The sequence below is a fragment of the Cebidichthys violaceus genome, unplaced genomic scaffold (genome assembly GCF_023349555.1).
Source record: "Cebidichthys violaceus isolate CVI_PGR_0920_01 unplaced genomic scaffold, fCebVio1.0.p SCAF_21, whole genome shotgun sequence".
Lineage (NCBI taxonomy): Eukaryota > Metazoa > Chordata > Actinopteri > Perciformes > Stichaeidae > Cebidichthys > Cebidichthys violaceus.
Window position 1 is genome coordinate 4,045,922 of NW_027176384.1, and position 14,795 is coordinate 4,060,716.

General features: G+C 43.6%; 1 protein-coding gene across 1 annotated transcript; it reads right to left on the bottom strand.

The window, feature by feature from the left end:
- Positions 1-1,995: 1,995 nt before the first annotated feature.
- scaf11 (SR-related CTD-associated factor 11) lies at positions 1,996-12,882 on the bottom strand. The gene is made up of 15 exons (XM_068716957.1): positions 12,714-12,882; positions 10,470-10,515; positions 10,101-10,246; positions 9,554-9,637; positions 8,869-8,948; positions 8,576-8,655; positions 8,447-8,484; positions 8,262-8,332; positions 7,587-7,712; positions 7,032-7,117; positions 4,541-6,874; positions 3,678-4,000; positions 3,400-3,564; positions 3,195-3,314; positions 1,996-2,851 (listed from the first exon to the last, which is right to left on the bottom strand). The coding sequence occupies exons 2-15, from the start codon at positions 10,486-10,488 to the stop codon at positions 2,756-2,758; spliced, it is 3,768 nt and encodes a 1,255-aa protein (XP_068573058.1). The 5' UTR covers positions 10,489-10,515; positions 12,714-12,882; the 3' UTR covers positions 1,996-2,755.
- Positions 12,883-14,795: the final 1,913 nt, after the last annotated feature.

The window sequence follows — 14,795 nt, forward strand, 5'->3', positions numbered from 1 at the left end:
AATGCTAGTCAACCACAACAAAGGCCACTCATTAATGTCAAACACAACACAAATTATGTTAAAAAAAAATATATTGTTTTTGAAGGAAAACACTTATTTGTTGCATTCTTGATCTAGTTTATAGTTTCTTCCTGAATACAGCATAAATCACTTTTTAAAAGCTGTATAGACCCATAAACGTATACATTACATATCAGTTAAATATACTAAAGACAAACTGATCATAAATCATTCCAAATTTACAATTGTGATTGTAAAAAAAAAAAAAACTTTCTACGCTTTCTGTCACTTCCATTTTCGGCCTTGGTTTTCTATTGTTCCACATAAGCAGTAAAGTTTGTGAATGTGGTTTATGAGGACAGAAACTCACATTTTACCAGGTTACCTCCATCGTGCAATTAACAGGGACTTTGAATGTCTTGTCAGATGGTTTTCTGAGTTAGTCCACCTCAGGAAGGCCACAAGGGGGTGTTAATAAACAGTTTTTAATAGAAAATGCTTTTCAATTTTGTTTTAGAATATGTCAAATGTGTCTGTGTATCTCTTTACATGCTGCTTTCATGAAGTTTACTATTTTCGCCTGAACACATACAATTTTATACCTTTAAAGCTTTGGTCACCCTGTATTAAACTTCCACAATCTATTTAAAATATACTAAAGACAAACACGGAATGCTTACGAAAACCTGCTTAGTCATGTTTTTCCCCATCAATTTCTCTTTTTCATAGAGCAATAACTCATACATTTTTAAGATTTCTAAAATGTAAAACGAATATGTACTCAGTGCAGACAAACAGGGAATCTCTTCAGAAATGCCTTTTCTCCTGGGCTGAACGTCTTTTTCTTTAGACAACGCTGCTTTCTAGTGGTCATCAGACGACACTCCACAGCTGGAGGCAAATTCTTCCAACCTTTTTTAATCCCACACAGATTAAATATTTATAGAACTCTGACACAAGATAGGTCGACTCAATTAGTGTACTTTCAAATGAGATATGCCAGAAAGAAACACACTGACATAACATTTCAGCTCATGTACAACTTCTTACATTCAAGGCTTCATCTATGACTAGTTTTTTTTTTTTTTTTTGGGCAACACCCTCAGGCTAACCCTTTTTTTTTTTTTTCTCGTAATCGTAATCGTTACTGACCATGGAGACAAATCACAAGGTCCATTTAGTTGTTTTAACAGCACAGCTATAATTCCCGTAAATTTGGCTCCATTTTTAACATGTTTCACTCTGCCTCCCCCTTAACCACTGTTTTTTTCTTATCTGTTCAACCAAGTTTATTATTGTCGTGCTGTGAAATGTCGTGCACGAACCACGTAAACCTGCACAGGTGATATCACTTAATTGGCAGATTAGACGTCGTCAGGAATTTGTGGGCATGCGGACAATGATTGACTGACAGCTCTCAAACACAGGTGTTACTAATAACATTAATAGCGGCTCTGTTGCATTCAAGTATCCTACTAAATCATAACATGTTCAGACAGCATTGACACCAGGAACCTAAACCTAAGCAGCTAAACAGAATTCAGACATAGCTTTTAATTATTTATATGCTTTTACTACTGTGACATGTCAAAGTGTCTCCAGTGAAAAACAGTGTCAGTCATAGTCCGGAGACAGGATAGAATTATATCATACATAAACACTTGAAACTCACTGTCTGGTCAGAAAAAAACTCCAAATTCATATTTCTTCGTTAACTGTTGATTTGTAAACGGGTAGCTGTTTGCTCATTAGTTTGCCATAGCACATGGTGTGATGTGCCAGGTTGTTGTACTGCCCCCTAGTGAACAAGTGACTAAGTATTATTGTTATACAACTGTATTAAACAAATATATATTTTTACCGGTGTTCCAACCGACTGTACATCCAATTTGTTGATGCGTTTCACTTGATGTCTGTAAAGTAAGGGAGAAATTACATTACCTACCTGTGTAGCTTCCTCCCGTCTCATGAAGCCTCCCACAAACACACAGCAGATCAGGCAGCAGCTGTTTTATTTCACTACTCTCTGGATACTTTGCACAGATCGTGTTCACCCATTGACATTTAATACACATTCAGGCAAAGGGTGGGGTTCATTTCACTTGATCTGCCCCCCTGGGACCCGTGCCTTACATTACAAACTCACTTCTGATTGGCCGTCCCGCTCAGCATCTCCTCAACCAATCAGGGCCCTGATTACAATCGCACTCATCAGATTCCAGCCCTTAATTGAACCACAGAGATGAATAAAGGCAATGCACTGTTGTTGTTTTTTTAAACTAGGCCTCATCTGAAATATTATATATTTTTTTAAAAAGAACGTTGACAATATTCAATTAATAAGCTATGCGATCAGGATGCCATTTAGGAGGAAGTCATCGTACCAGCCGGCACCCTGGAAGAGGCTCTCCACTACAGGAGCAGACATCGTTCGCCGAGCGTTTCATCTTTTGCATCAACCGTCCCCCGCTACCCTGCGCTCCTTACAGTAGTTCCCCAAGTCACATGATCTATGCAAAATAAAGGGCTCTTGCATTACAATTTCTGATTGGGTAATTCTTTTTCTAACAAAATATGAAAATCTATAGAAAAAAATCTTCCATCATTCAATAAAAGGTAGAGATATCAAAAAAAAGAAAATGTTGGCTCTCCGTTGTATTTCAGTTTGGAGGCTAAATTCCAGCCAGAGGAAATTGCACTTGAGCAGCTGAATGGGTCCGTCAGGGTGTTGCCACGCCAGCAGCAGGGCACGGTTTCATTTCTTGCGGGCGTGCTTGTATTTGTCCACGTAGGCCTTCACCAGGTTGGCCACCTTACTGGAGTTCACCTCACCACTCTTGCTGTGACACACCTGAGGAAATAAACACAATCGAGGCCCAACAAACTGTGTCAAAACAGTGAGCATGGGGATGTCACAAGAGCTACATTCTGAGAAAAGTGCCTTTCTTCTTTGCCTATCCAAAACCAAAAACACAAGAGCAGAAGTGTACAGAGTGAATTCAATACCGTGTTTATCTAAGACAAGCTAAAATTGTTAGCATGCCTGGCTAACTAGCCTACAGTGGTACTTTAAAGGCTATGGGGCTCATCAGAAATGACATTACAGGCTAGATTTAAAGAAAAGTGCTGCTCACAACTGGATCATCATAGAAACAGTAACTAAGGGGGCAGGGCTTACACAGAGAGGCATTTACCTTCTCTACCGCTTTGCGGACAATCTCCTTGTACTCCTCCTTTGTGATTTCCTTCTTTTGGTAATAGGGTTTGATGGCCGTCTTCACTTCATTGACAGCTCTCTCTTGGATCAGTTGCTTCTAAAGCAGAAAGGGGAAATCAAGGTGGCTGGAAAGAAATCGACAGAAACGCACAAGGAAATGTAGACCGGTGACAGCAGGTTACCTTTTCTTTTTTGGAGCCGTCAGCTTGAGCCTTATATTGGCCCGGCTGAGTCGTAGAGGATGGTAGAAACTGGCTGGGTGCTGACTGGCCGTAGGTCGCAACTCCAGCTTTGCTTGGGGTGGGAAGAAGGCCAGGTTTCCCATAACCCACCATTGTATTCGCCATCTAGGCCGAACCAGAGAAGGCAGAACAGTACTTGCAGATTTAATTCTATCTTATTTTAAATGCTAATGGGTATACAGAGTCTCTAATCCTGTCCACGTCCCAGTATACCATACCTGTGTCGCGTAGCCATCGGGCTGAGCCGCTGCCGTCTGGCCGCCTTGATGCATGGGCCGAGGGGGCGGGGGAGGGGGTGGGAGGCCCTGAGCGCCGACAGCAGGGACCTGAAGCAGCGGTACGGCAGGGTGGAGGTGCACGGGGACCTGAGGAGGCATGGCGTACGGCGCCGCAGGCTGCAAGCTGACCGGCAGGGCTCCTCGCGGGCCCTGCACGGGGTAATGATGCTGGAGGACATTCAGCTGAGGGGGGGCCGCGTTCATCACAGGCCCCGGAGCGTTACCTGGGACCGCCTGGGCAGAAGGCTCGCTTTTAGTGGGATCTGGAGAACAAGAAGACACAAAATTAAGAACTCATCTATGAATGTATGCAAGCTAGAATAGCTATATTTTGCAGTTGATTTTAAGTGCCGTATATTTATTAATGTTTAGAGATATTAAATTAATTCATAACATAAAATGTGCATAAGATACTTCACAGAAGGTGGCTCACACAATGCATGGTAGAATCACACAAGTCCAAATAGATAAATGTTCTGGTAAAACAAATGGGAGACTTTTAAGGGAGTCAAATACAAACTTTAAAGACATTGCTCTTTCCTCTCAAATGTAATAAAGTGCCGGTGCCCAAGGGTGATTTTTGTCTTGTGTCACAGTTGAGCTATTAGCCTCAGAGAACATTAGTCCCAAACACCATGACTACGGCTTGTATCTTAGAGGGACATTTGGTTGACTCATTACTTGCTATTTGTCATCTCCTTTTCCTCAAGCAGTAGCACTTGTGTTTTTGGAGTGCTGATAAATAACTGCACAGAGAAGGCTGGTTTTCATAGATGTGGGGTGAAACTGAGGAGGGTTTTGACCTGCTGCTGCCGGCTGCTCCTCCTCTTGTCGGTTCCAGCCTCCTGGTCCTCCCCGCTCCCTCTTGGAGTAATAATCCTGAACGTCTGCGGGCAGTGTCCTCCTGACAGCCCAGCTGGACGCCGATGACCAGCCTGACCGGTCCAGCATGTCTCCTGACTCGGACTCTTTCCTGCGGCCACCACCTCGGTTTTCATTGAAGCGGCTATACGCGTCAGTCCCTGAACTGTTGCCTGTACCTGAGAAGTTGTTTCTGGGTTGCCAGCGGTTGTCGGACATTTCCTCCTGCTGGCTGTAGAAGCTGCGGCTGCCCCTCCCCGCCCCCCGACTGCGTTCTCCACGGCCCCGTGACTCCCCTCTATTCCCCCCACTGTTGCGGTCTTCCCAGCGTGAGCCACCGCTGGAATTCTTGCTATCGGCTTCGCCACGACTCTTTTCCGTAACCCAGTCTGGATTTTCCGACCAGCCCTGGCGTTCAGGGGAACTTTCTGTGGGCACACCGTTTTCAAAGCGCCCAGCGCCTCCTTGATGCTTCCGTCCCTCAACACCAGACCCACTGCCCTGCCCGGACCTCCAGCCGCCTCTACGCTCCTTTCTCTGGGGAGACTGCTCTCTGGAGGCCGGCCGTTCGGGGCTGGGCCCTCGTCTGTAAGATCTTGTTCTGGATTTTGATCTAGACCGGGACCGGGACCGGGACCGGGACTTGGACCTAGAGCGACTGCGGGATCGCTTCCTCCTTCTTTCACGACTACGTTCCCTCCTAGAATAGTCTCTCTCACCGTCCCGGTCCCGGTCCCTGTCCTTCTCTCTGCTGCGAGCTCGGGACGAGCGGCTAGAGGGCGGACTGCCGTCTCGCTCTCTAGACCGCGAGCGCCTGGATTGTTCTCGCTTGGAGTCCCTCCAGGTAGAGGTTGGGGAGTGGAAGCGAGAGCGCCTCTGCTTGCCGTTCTTCCTCTCTTGACTCTTTTCTCTCTCCTGTTGCTCCTTGTCGCTCTCGTCCTTGGCCACGTGGCTTGTGGAACCAGCAGGTTCCGCAGAGGCTGATGCAGCACTCTCCTTCGGCAGTTCCAAAACGGGACTGTTGGCCTGCTCGCTCATGGGTGAACTGCAGTCCATGGGGACAACTTTAGTGTCATCCTTGGATGGACTGTCATCCTTGGTTCCTTCCCCAGAACCGTCAACTACTGAAGGATCACGCTCTGATACAAACGTTTTTACATCAGCGTCCTCAGAGGCTTTTGGTTCTGAGACAGCTGAATTATCCTCCGACTCTCTAGCAGAGGGGGAAGCCGGTGGTGGAGAACTCTCACGAGATTCAGCCGTCACTGCATTTGAAGATTCTGCGTTGGTGGCTTCTTCTGCACAAATCTTCATGTCATCATCATCCTCCTGCTCTGCCTGGTCATCACAGTGTGGAGACATCAAGTTGTCCAGGAGGGCATTGTCAGAGTGAGAGGGTGAGGCCCCTTTCTCAGAGTGAGAGGGTGATGGTGAGGCCCCTTTCTCAGAGTGAGAGGGTGATGGCGAGGCGCCTTTCTCAGAGTGAGAGCTTGATGGCGAGGTGCCTTTCTCAGAGTGAGAGGGTGAGGGTGACATCCTCTTCTCAGAGTCCTTTCCTCCAGAGGAAACAGGGCTTGCTGGCTCTTCCTCCTCCCTTTTGCTCTGGTCGCCCACTGAGCACGAACCAGGGCTGTCAGGAGCCGAGTCCGAGGGACAAGACAGGTCCTCGTCTCCCTCATCTGGTTTCAGCTCACGTTCATTAGATCGTTCCTGAGTCTCATCGCTGTCCTGTCCCACATCGTTGCTCAAGGGTGCAGCGCCTCCGAGCTCATCGGCAGAGTTGAGTTGGTCTTCATTGAGGCTCCCTTCAGCATCAGACTCCTTCTGCTTTGAGTTGTTCAAATCCGGTTCTTGATCGGTTTTGTCCTCTTCCTCCTCCTTCTCCATGTTGTCACATCCGTCCCCCTCTTCCTCATCCTCACTTGCTGCCGGGCTGCTGACGACTTGGGGAGATTTCTTTTTTCTTGTCGTGGCTTTCCGCTTCCCACTGGCCTTTCGGTTTGTCACCCGTTTGCCCTTCCTCTTGGCTGGCGCTTGGGCCGCCCTGCCCGGCTTGGCGGACTGGCCGGTAGACGAGTCAGAGTCTGACGCACTGGACTGTGGAGGTGATGACGGATCAGACGCGGGAGCCTCCTCCTGGCTTTTACTGTTGCGTCCAGATCGCCTGGATGGCAGAGACTTGGCCTCTTTGGTGGGAGCTTTGGAGGTCGAAGCTCGACCGCCTCTCTTCTCGCCTCCTTTGGGACACGTGATGGCGCAGACAACACCCTGAAACACTGTGGGAGAGAAACCACATGAGCAGGGCCCCAATATTTACCGATACATTCAGCTGTTAAAACATTTTTAAATATAAATCATCTAAACAAATTTACGCATGCAAGTACCAATCTCACATGATTTAAAACAAACATCGGCAACAGACAAAAGACTCACCAAAATGACCGGGGCCAAATGGTGAACTGGAGGTAAAGGGAGACGGAAGCTGGCTGTGGTTCCAACCAGAGGGATGGAAATTCTGCCTGTAAAACCAACCAACACAAAACAACTTAGCTCAAAGAGACCAAGCCATTGGTTACATTTCTGTCAATGATGAAAGAAAAACACAGTAAGGGATAGTCATACGTCGTATTGCAACACATGTTTTATCATTGTGATACAAAAACTGTGCGCTGGAATACCAGTTTTACTTTACAACACCACAGACAGTTACTATCAGCACAATTACCATCCCTACCATAGTTTTCAAAAGGGCACTTGTTTAGCCACAAGGGGTCTATTTCTATTTATCGTGTAGCATTATTCATTTATTTAACTTTTCTTACCCTCTCCTTTCCTCTAGCTGCTCTAATAAAACGCAATAAAAGACCTAAATAAATCCAGATTTAACTGGACATAAAAGGACACACTTGCTTCCGACATGGTTGGTGTGAACACGGCCTCAGAAGGGACAAACAAAGCAACATTAGTGGTCAGTTGGGATGTCATTACCTTGAGGTGCCGTTAACGGGGATGGGAGCAGCAGGAGAAAGCCACGGACAGTCTTGCGTCTGGGGTTTGCAGTGTTTGAACGCGATGTCATATGGTATGTCCTCGGCCACCCACACAGGCTCTGCACTGCAGGAGAAGAAAAACAAAGAGGAGAGTTGTTTATGAAGGACTTCCAAATGTTAAACGGGATAGGTTGGATGTATTTGAAGTGGGACTGTATGAGCTACTTCTCCGTGGTTATTGTTTCACCTACAGTAGATGGTGCCGACCGCCGTCTACTGTGTGGATAGGTTACTCATAAAACCCAACTTCTAATAATCCAAACCATCCCTTTAAGGCCGAACCACTTACACTGTAAAATTATAGTCACAAATCTTACATCCCTCCTCAACTAGATGGCTAATTTACTCTGCTTGCATAAATTATGTAAATATTTGCCACTGATGGAATTACACTTATATTTGCTAGAAAATATTTAAATTTAAAATTTGAATCAGACCGTTTAATGTAATTTGCCTTGAACTCCAGCAGGGGGCCTCCTTAAAATGCACTGTCCCCCCTGACCCTTTGTTTTCCCGGTAAACTAGGCTAATCAACCTATTAACCAGTGTATTACTGTATTGGCCATAATTCATTGTAATACAATAATTCATCACAGACGGAAGCGTGACTTACATGTCCTGAGTAGATGTTGTTAATGAGACACAGGGAGACGGTGACCAAGTACAGCACCCTGTTCCTCTCACCTGGAGGAAACACATCAAACACTGATGAGACCAAACACTGAAGAACATTTCATTCACAATACAGCAAACACTGCAACCATGGGACAATGACAAAGAAACAAATAAAAAAAACACCTTTTTTCTGCTCAGTGAGGAGGGGTCGTCCTCGTTACCTGGAAAAAGACATTAACAGACTGTTGGACCTCGTTCACAAAATATGAGTAGGTCACGCATATTTCTGGAGGGAGAGGTGTGTTAACATACATTTCCTCACAAGTCCTTTTGTTTTGGCGTCTGCCGTCCTCTCCAGCTTTTGCCGTCTCAGTCTTCTCGCAGGCTTACTTCTGAAAATAAACCCACAGCGAAATTGTTCAAGTTGATTTCATAGGAAACAAAATCCAGATAATGACACAGAATTTTATACCTCATCACTTTTCCCTCATTAATGATTGACTAAGTAGTTCTCATTAAGTAATTTCTATAATCTCTGTGAAGACCTTTGAGACGAATACTAACTTTATGATCCTACCAAAAAAAATAAATAGGCCCACACTCACTTGAGACAGACTTTTTGTTCAGGGTTTCTACAGCAGCAACTCTCCGCTTCAGGTGGAGTCACTAGTTTCCTCACAGGAACCTTAAAACGTGATGACAGAAGCACATTTCATTCACACAGAGGTCAGTCAAGGATTTCTTGGTTTGACTGACAGCTGACCCGGCTTCATTTAAACCAACGACAAATGCCCAAATTTAAATTATCTTTTGTGTTATCCATTGGAGAAAATGACGCCATCCGCAATCAATTATAAAGCCTACTAGTGGTGGCAGGACACGCACGCGTGCGTGCGTGCGCGTGCGTGCGTGCTTGCACGGATGTAGAGAGACTGAGGGAGTGGGCGGCGCTGGGTAACGCCCTCTTGTGTACAGCCAGTTTATCGGCACAACAGTGCTGCTTCTGCTCGGACTCACACAGCAGCAGAAAGGTACGATATAAAGTAAACAGTAAAGTACAATCTAATTCTGTGGGAAGCATTGTACAGAGCCAGATTACAAACAGCACGCAGACAGGTGAATGCCCAGACAAGGCAACGCTTAAATGAAGATGATTTTTTTCCTTGAAAGTTTCCTTGAGTTCACAGTGTTGGATTACGAAAAGAAAGAACAGCAGCACATGGCCTGTTCTGAACGACAAATGCAGCCATGATACCCTCTGCTCTGACAGAGAAAACACGGGTGACTGACCTGCACACAGCTGAAATTCCCATCCCATCTGTAAACATTAGTGAAAGGTCTTCTGTCCACCGGGCAGGAAGGAGCCATCTGCAACTGTAACGTAAATTAAACAGCTTAAAAGAAAATCAAAACTAATTAAGCTTGTCTAAATGCTGTACAGGCTTTTCCATTCTGACATGAATCACATTCTGGAGGAAACACTAAATTATATTTTTAGCATAAAAATAATTAAATGTAATTATTTTTTTTTGGTGCAAGGCCAATATCAGTAATAGGCTTAAGTAGTCTACTATGTTGGTCGAATCTTGAAACAAATATTTTCGCGTTTATGTGAGAATGAACATACAAGTTCAATTTCTTTCATCAGTCGAGAAATTTAGAATTTTTCAAACATGTTTATAAGCCACAAAGATGACTCCAACAAAGAGTTTTTCACACCCATCTAGATTATGTTCTGAAGTCCAAACTGGCCCACCAATTCACTACTGCTAATGCCACTATATTATCAAAAGATTTAAAAAAATGTAAGATTTTATGTAGCAGCATTGAGCATCACCTCTGCCCATGTGAGGAGACATCTGAGGCAGAAGACGTGGCAGCAGCTGTCGGGCATGGCCAGCTCGCCTCCAGCCAGAATGCCGAGGCAGATAGGACACCTCTCTGCCTCCTCGGCATCCGTCCCATCCGGTGGGCCCTGGCCACCTGAACACACAAACACAGGGTTTTTAATTATTTAGGATTCACATCTGATGTTTTCTACTCGGTGTGAACCGGGGAAAAAAAGCTGCACTAAAGATAAAGGTTTTTCAATGTGGGGATACCTGGATGTACCGGAACTAGTGGGTCATGTTGTTCATGCAAACAAACCACAACATATCATCTCAACATTTGACCTAAAACATCATTGTGCCGGGTCAAGTCTCACCACTTCCAGCTCCAGTCATGTCCACCCCGGGCTGTCCCGATCACCGCTACAACACAGAGAAGAAGAGCAAATGTGGATGAAGTCGTTGTTGATTCAAAAGGAGAGAAGTACAGCTGATACACACTATGTTATGCACTCTGTCTAGCCCACAGGGAACTTCAAGTAAAATGTCAATATCAACAGCAAGACACAAAAGAAAATACGGCAAAAGACCAATTTGTTTTTGTGATTTGAAAGTGTTAGATTGGTGTGTTTGCATTTCCAAAGTGGCTAGTGGTTGGCAATGTTTACATCATCTCCACTACTTACTATAGAGTTTTAGAACGGTGTGTGTGTTGTGTTATTCCATTTTGGATGAGGTGAGGTTGTAATGCAACTGCTTCCATGACTGAGTCACAAAAACAAATATACTACTGAGAAAACCAAAAGGGGAAAGAAAGACTTTGCAAAAGCTGCTGCCTCTGCAACCCAGACCTGGATGAAGCAGCAGGAAAGGGATGGATGGTATTAATAAATTGTCCAGCTCTAGCACCCAGAGGTCCTACAAAAAACTTTTAATGCTACAATCCTATAGCAGAAATACCATTCAGCCTAATATAGGCCAGCCCAAAGCATTCAATCTCAGTTTCCACTAATAACCACTTGATCATCAGCGCAAATTTGACTGCTGGACTGTTTGTGTTAATTCTCCTCAAACAGCAAATGTACCAACTGTACGTTACCTGTGAGCTAGCTGTACCTGGGTGTTAAGAGCTCACGCCACAAAGCCACTGTACCTAATGCCGATGATAAAGCTGATGTTGCCTCCTCAAAAATGTAAACAGGAAGTTAAAGAGACTCAGAAATCCTCTCCTTTTCAGTATCGCATACCCAGCAGCTGCGGAAAGTATTCCTCCACTTCATTAAAAAAAACTTTAACCCATTTTTCTGGCAACAGGGTCAAAAACAGCTGATTTTACAGCAAGCTGACAAGACATATCTGACCCGTTTTCAGTGTATTTAGCTATTAATAGCCTATTAATTAATGGGCCGATACCCATCACCTTCTTACTGCTCCAAACTATCATTATACCAGCCTTTACATTGTCGACCTCTAATTTATAGTTGAAAAAATAATAAAAAATAAACTTCTTAGCAGACAAATAATATCATGGTAACAGTTTCTAAAATGAAACAATTTTACAGCTTGAGACTTTTATAAATTAAAAACTATTAATTGATTACACAGAACAAAAATATCAATGGATGTAATGGAAATCCTTCTTTGTTGCAGTCCTCATTTGGAAATTGTAAAACTTTAAAGTGAAAGTGAAATATTTTATGTATGACTCACTCACTCTTTGTTCAGGCTACAGGGACAGATAACAGTAGCCGAAAACCAATAGAGACAGATACTGATAAGATTTGTGATCAGTTGTCTGTGATCAAGGTACCATTTCCAGTTGTGCTTCACAGGCTTGAACGTCCAGAATATCAACTTTACCGTTATTTACCTTCAAAGCCACCGTGAACTAACCTAGTAGACCCAGCAGACCATTAGACTGCTCTTGACTGTCTGACAGTGAGCAGGAAGTCTGTACCCAAGATTTAAAAAGAGTGTGACATCTGATCCGGAACCAGTCTTGGTTTTTGCCACTTTAATTATGACGATCTTAGAATTTGTCGACGGTGAAACCTTCTCAACAGACGTTGAACTCAAACTGTCATTTTAACTTGTGCACCGAACACTGCCAGATAACTTACGCCTCCACCAGGAGTTAGCCTATACAATTATTATGTCAATGTATATTGAATTGGGTGATTGGTGTGGCTACGTGTCAGATCATTTGGTGGGCAGAAACTCATAAAAGCGTGTTGCTGTTTGTTGCCAGCACGGCCTGGCTCCCAGAGATACAAAATTAGCACCAACTTGATCAACCAGTGCCAACACGACGATGACAACATGATTGTTGATGGTTAGCCAGGCAGCTATTGCTAGCTAAAAACACAGCTACCTAAGGGCTAGCTGGTTGTTGTTAGCGCGAAAGTAAACGTGGCTAAATAGTTTCAAATATTAGCCACGATAATTACACTGAAGGTCACAAGTTAGCCAGCTAGCTAGCTAGTTAGCAGCAAGCGAATGTAGCCGAAAGCTATCTAGCCGCTTTGAACAACAGCACCTGCTTACGTCCCTTTCAGCTTGCTAGCAGTTAGCGTTAGCCGCATTTAGCGTTAGCTCGAGTTAGCTAGCGTATCGTTACTCACCTTTAAGTGCTGCTGCAGCTGCTTTGCACCTAGTAGTCTGTTTTTAGCGTCCAAACTAGTGCTATGAAATGCTGACGAGTCGCACTATCCGGGAAATATGTTTAGCTAAAAACGGAGCGTAGCTTTCAGAAAGTCTCAGCCACATGTCTCGCGGTCTGGTTGAGAGTTGGTGCAGCTGGCGCCCCCTACCGGAACCAGCGAGCATTATAGAGCAGAGTAGATTTATCCTTCTGGTGGTATTTACCGTACAGAGAAATGCAGCAACAGGTGACAGAGTAGCCAAGAAGGGCATTTAACTTCCACTTGCTTTATTTGTTGTGCCCTAAATCTGCTGATTTATTTGACAGATAAGTTGCTGATGAGGTAAATCGTCAGCAAATTTATATGAATGGTTTGACTTCAACCATTCAGTCTTCATTTTACCTGAGGAAGAATGTTTTTATTTTTGTGTTGCATTAGTTGTCCTTTTTTTTACTGAAGACATTCTGACTTGACACAGAAGGAAAAAAGCACAGGTTTAAAAAATAAAGTGAATGATGGCTGAGTTCCATTTAGCTGCTTTGATTTCAGGGTCCTGCACTTGTGCAAGGACTATATAAAAGAAGAAAAGGTTGCTACGTACAGAATTGCCAATTCAGTAGTATTCTACACACATTTCATTGTAATAGAGCATCTTTGATGTCAATAACTAACCAACCATCAAACTGTTAATGATATTAATATTCAGGAGGGCTAACATTAGCCAGTTATTTCTATTATTTTCAGGGGGTGGCGCTAATCACCATATTTTATAACATTATATCTATATAAATCAGTATCTTTATACTGGTATTTGGTACTTTGTTTGTCAATGAACTAAGTTAGCATCTGCATTTTGTTTAGCAAACGTAGCTAGCAATAACTGTTGAAATGTGCTAATTAAATTTGGAGACAGCCGTTAATGTTAGCGGAGCTGCAGTGTTGGTGAGCGTTAGCAAATCTAACAGCCTCTCTAGCTTAATAGAGTCATGACTTATGTATATGCTAGCTAATAATATAGGCTAGATGACTAGCATGAATGGAAATCGCTGAGGCAAAGTGCAGGCAATGTAGCATACGGTCAAGTCCTATATTTACATATATTTATATATAAAAACGTCATTCAACATGTGTTTTTTTGTATTAGTATTTTTAAGTCAAAGGTGCAACAACACAAATATGATTGGTTATAGTGAGATTCACTTTAATACAATTATTGTCACTAAAGTCTGGCACCAATGCAAAATTACAATGCTGTCATGATGACGTAATGACCATTCCTTCTTTTTTGGGTTCTTTGGTCTTGTGCATGCTGGCTCACTGTCACTCTCCCTGGAACACTTGAACATAACTGATCCGTCGTTAGATTTATTAATTAACACTTGTGCTTTTCCTACTACGACAAGTCAAAATGTCTGCTGGGAAAAAGGCCCATTAGGTTGGTTTAAATGACCTATTTGTGAGATCATGCAACCACGTCAGCGGGTGTTCACTGTGGTGGAAATTAAAGCATTTCCTTGTGAGAGATCTAAAAAGTATCTCAAGCATTCTGTCTTTTAAGGATTTATTACAGGATAAGATATAGAAAAATTATAAAAGAATAGTGAACAGATTAATTAACAGATTAATCTAACAGAGTCATAGATTACGATACAGCTGTGTAGCAGAGCGCGTTCCTTCACCCATGGTAGAACAAAGGAAGACTCTGCCTTCTCCGTAAAGAAGGCCCTTCTTAAATGCTTGTCTGAGCGGAGTATCATCCTCCTCAGCAGAAACTACGTATCAATCAAAGTCCAGCTGTCCAGTTCCATGTGGCCTATGGATGTTTATATAAATCAGGTAACCATCTGTTCTCTATAAGGCCCTATCAAATGGAAGTTGCCCCCCTTTGTTCCCATGAGCCAGTTTATCCAAAGGCCAAAGTTCAAACTAGATAGAAAACACATGATCAACAAATCTAAGTAAGAAATAATCATTAGAACTTACATGAAACCAATTTTCCCCTGACATTCACTGTCTTCCGGTGGTCACATTGAGATACTAAATGAAGACAATCCACGTAAA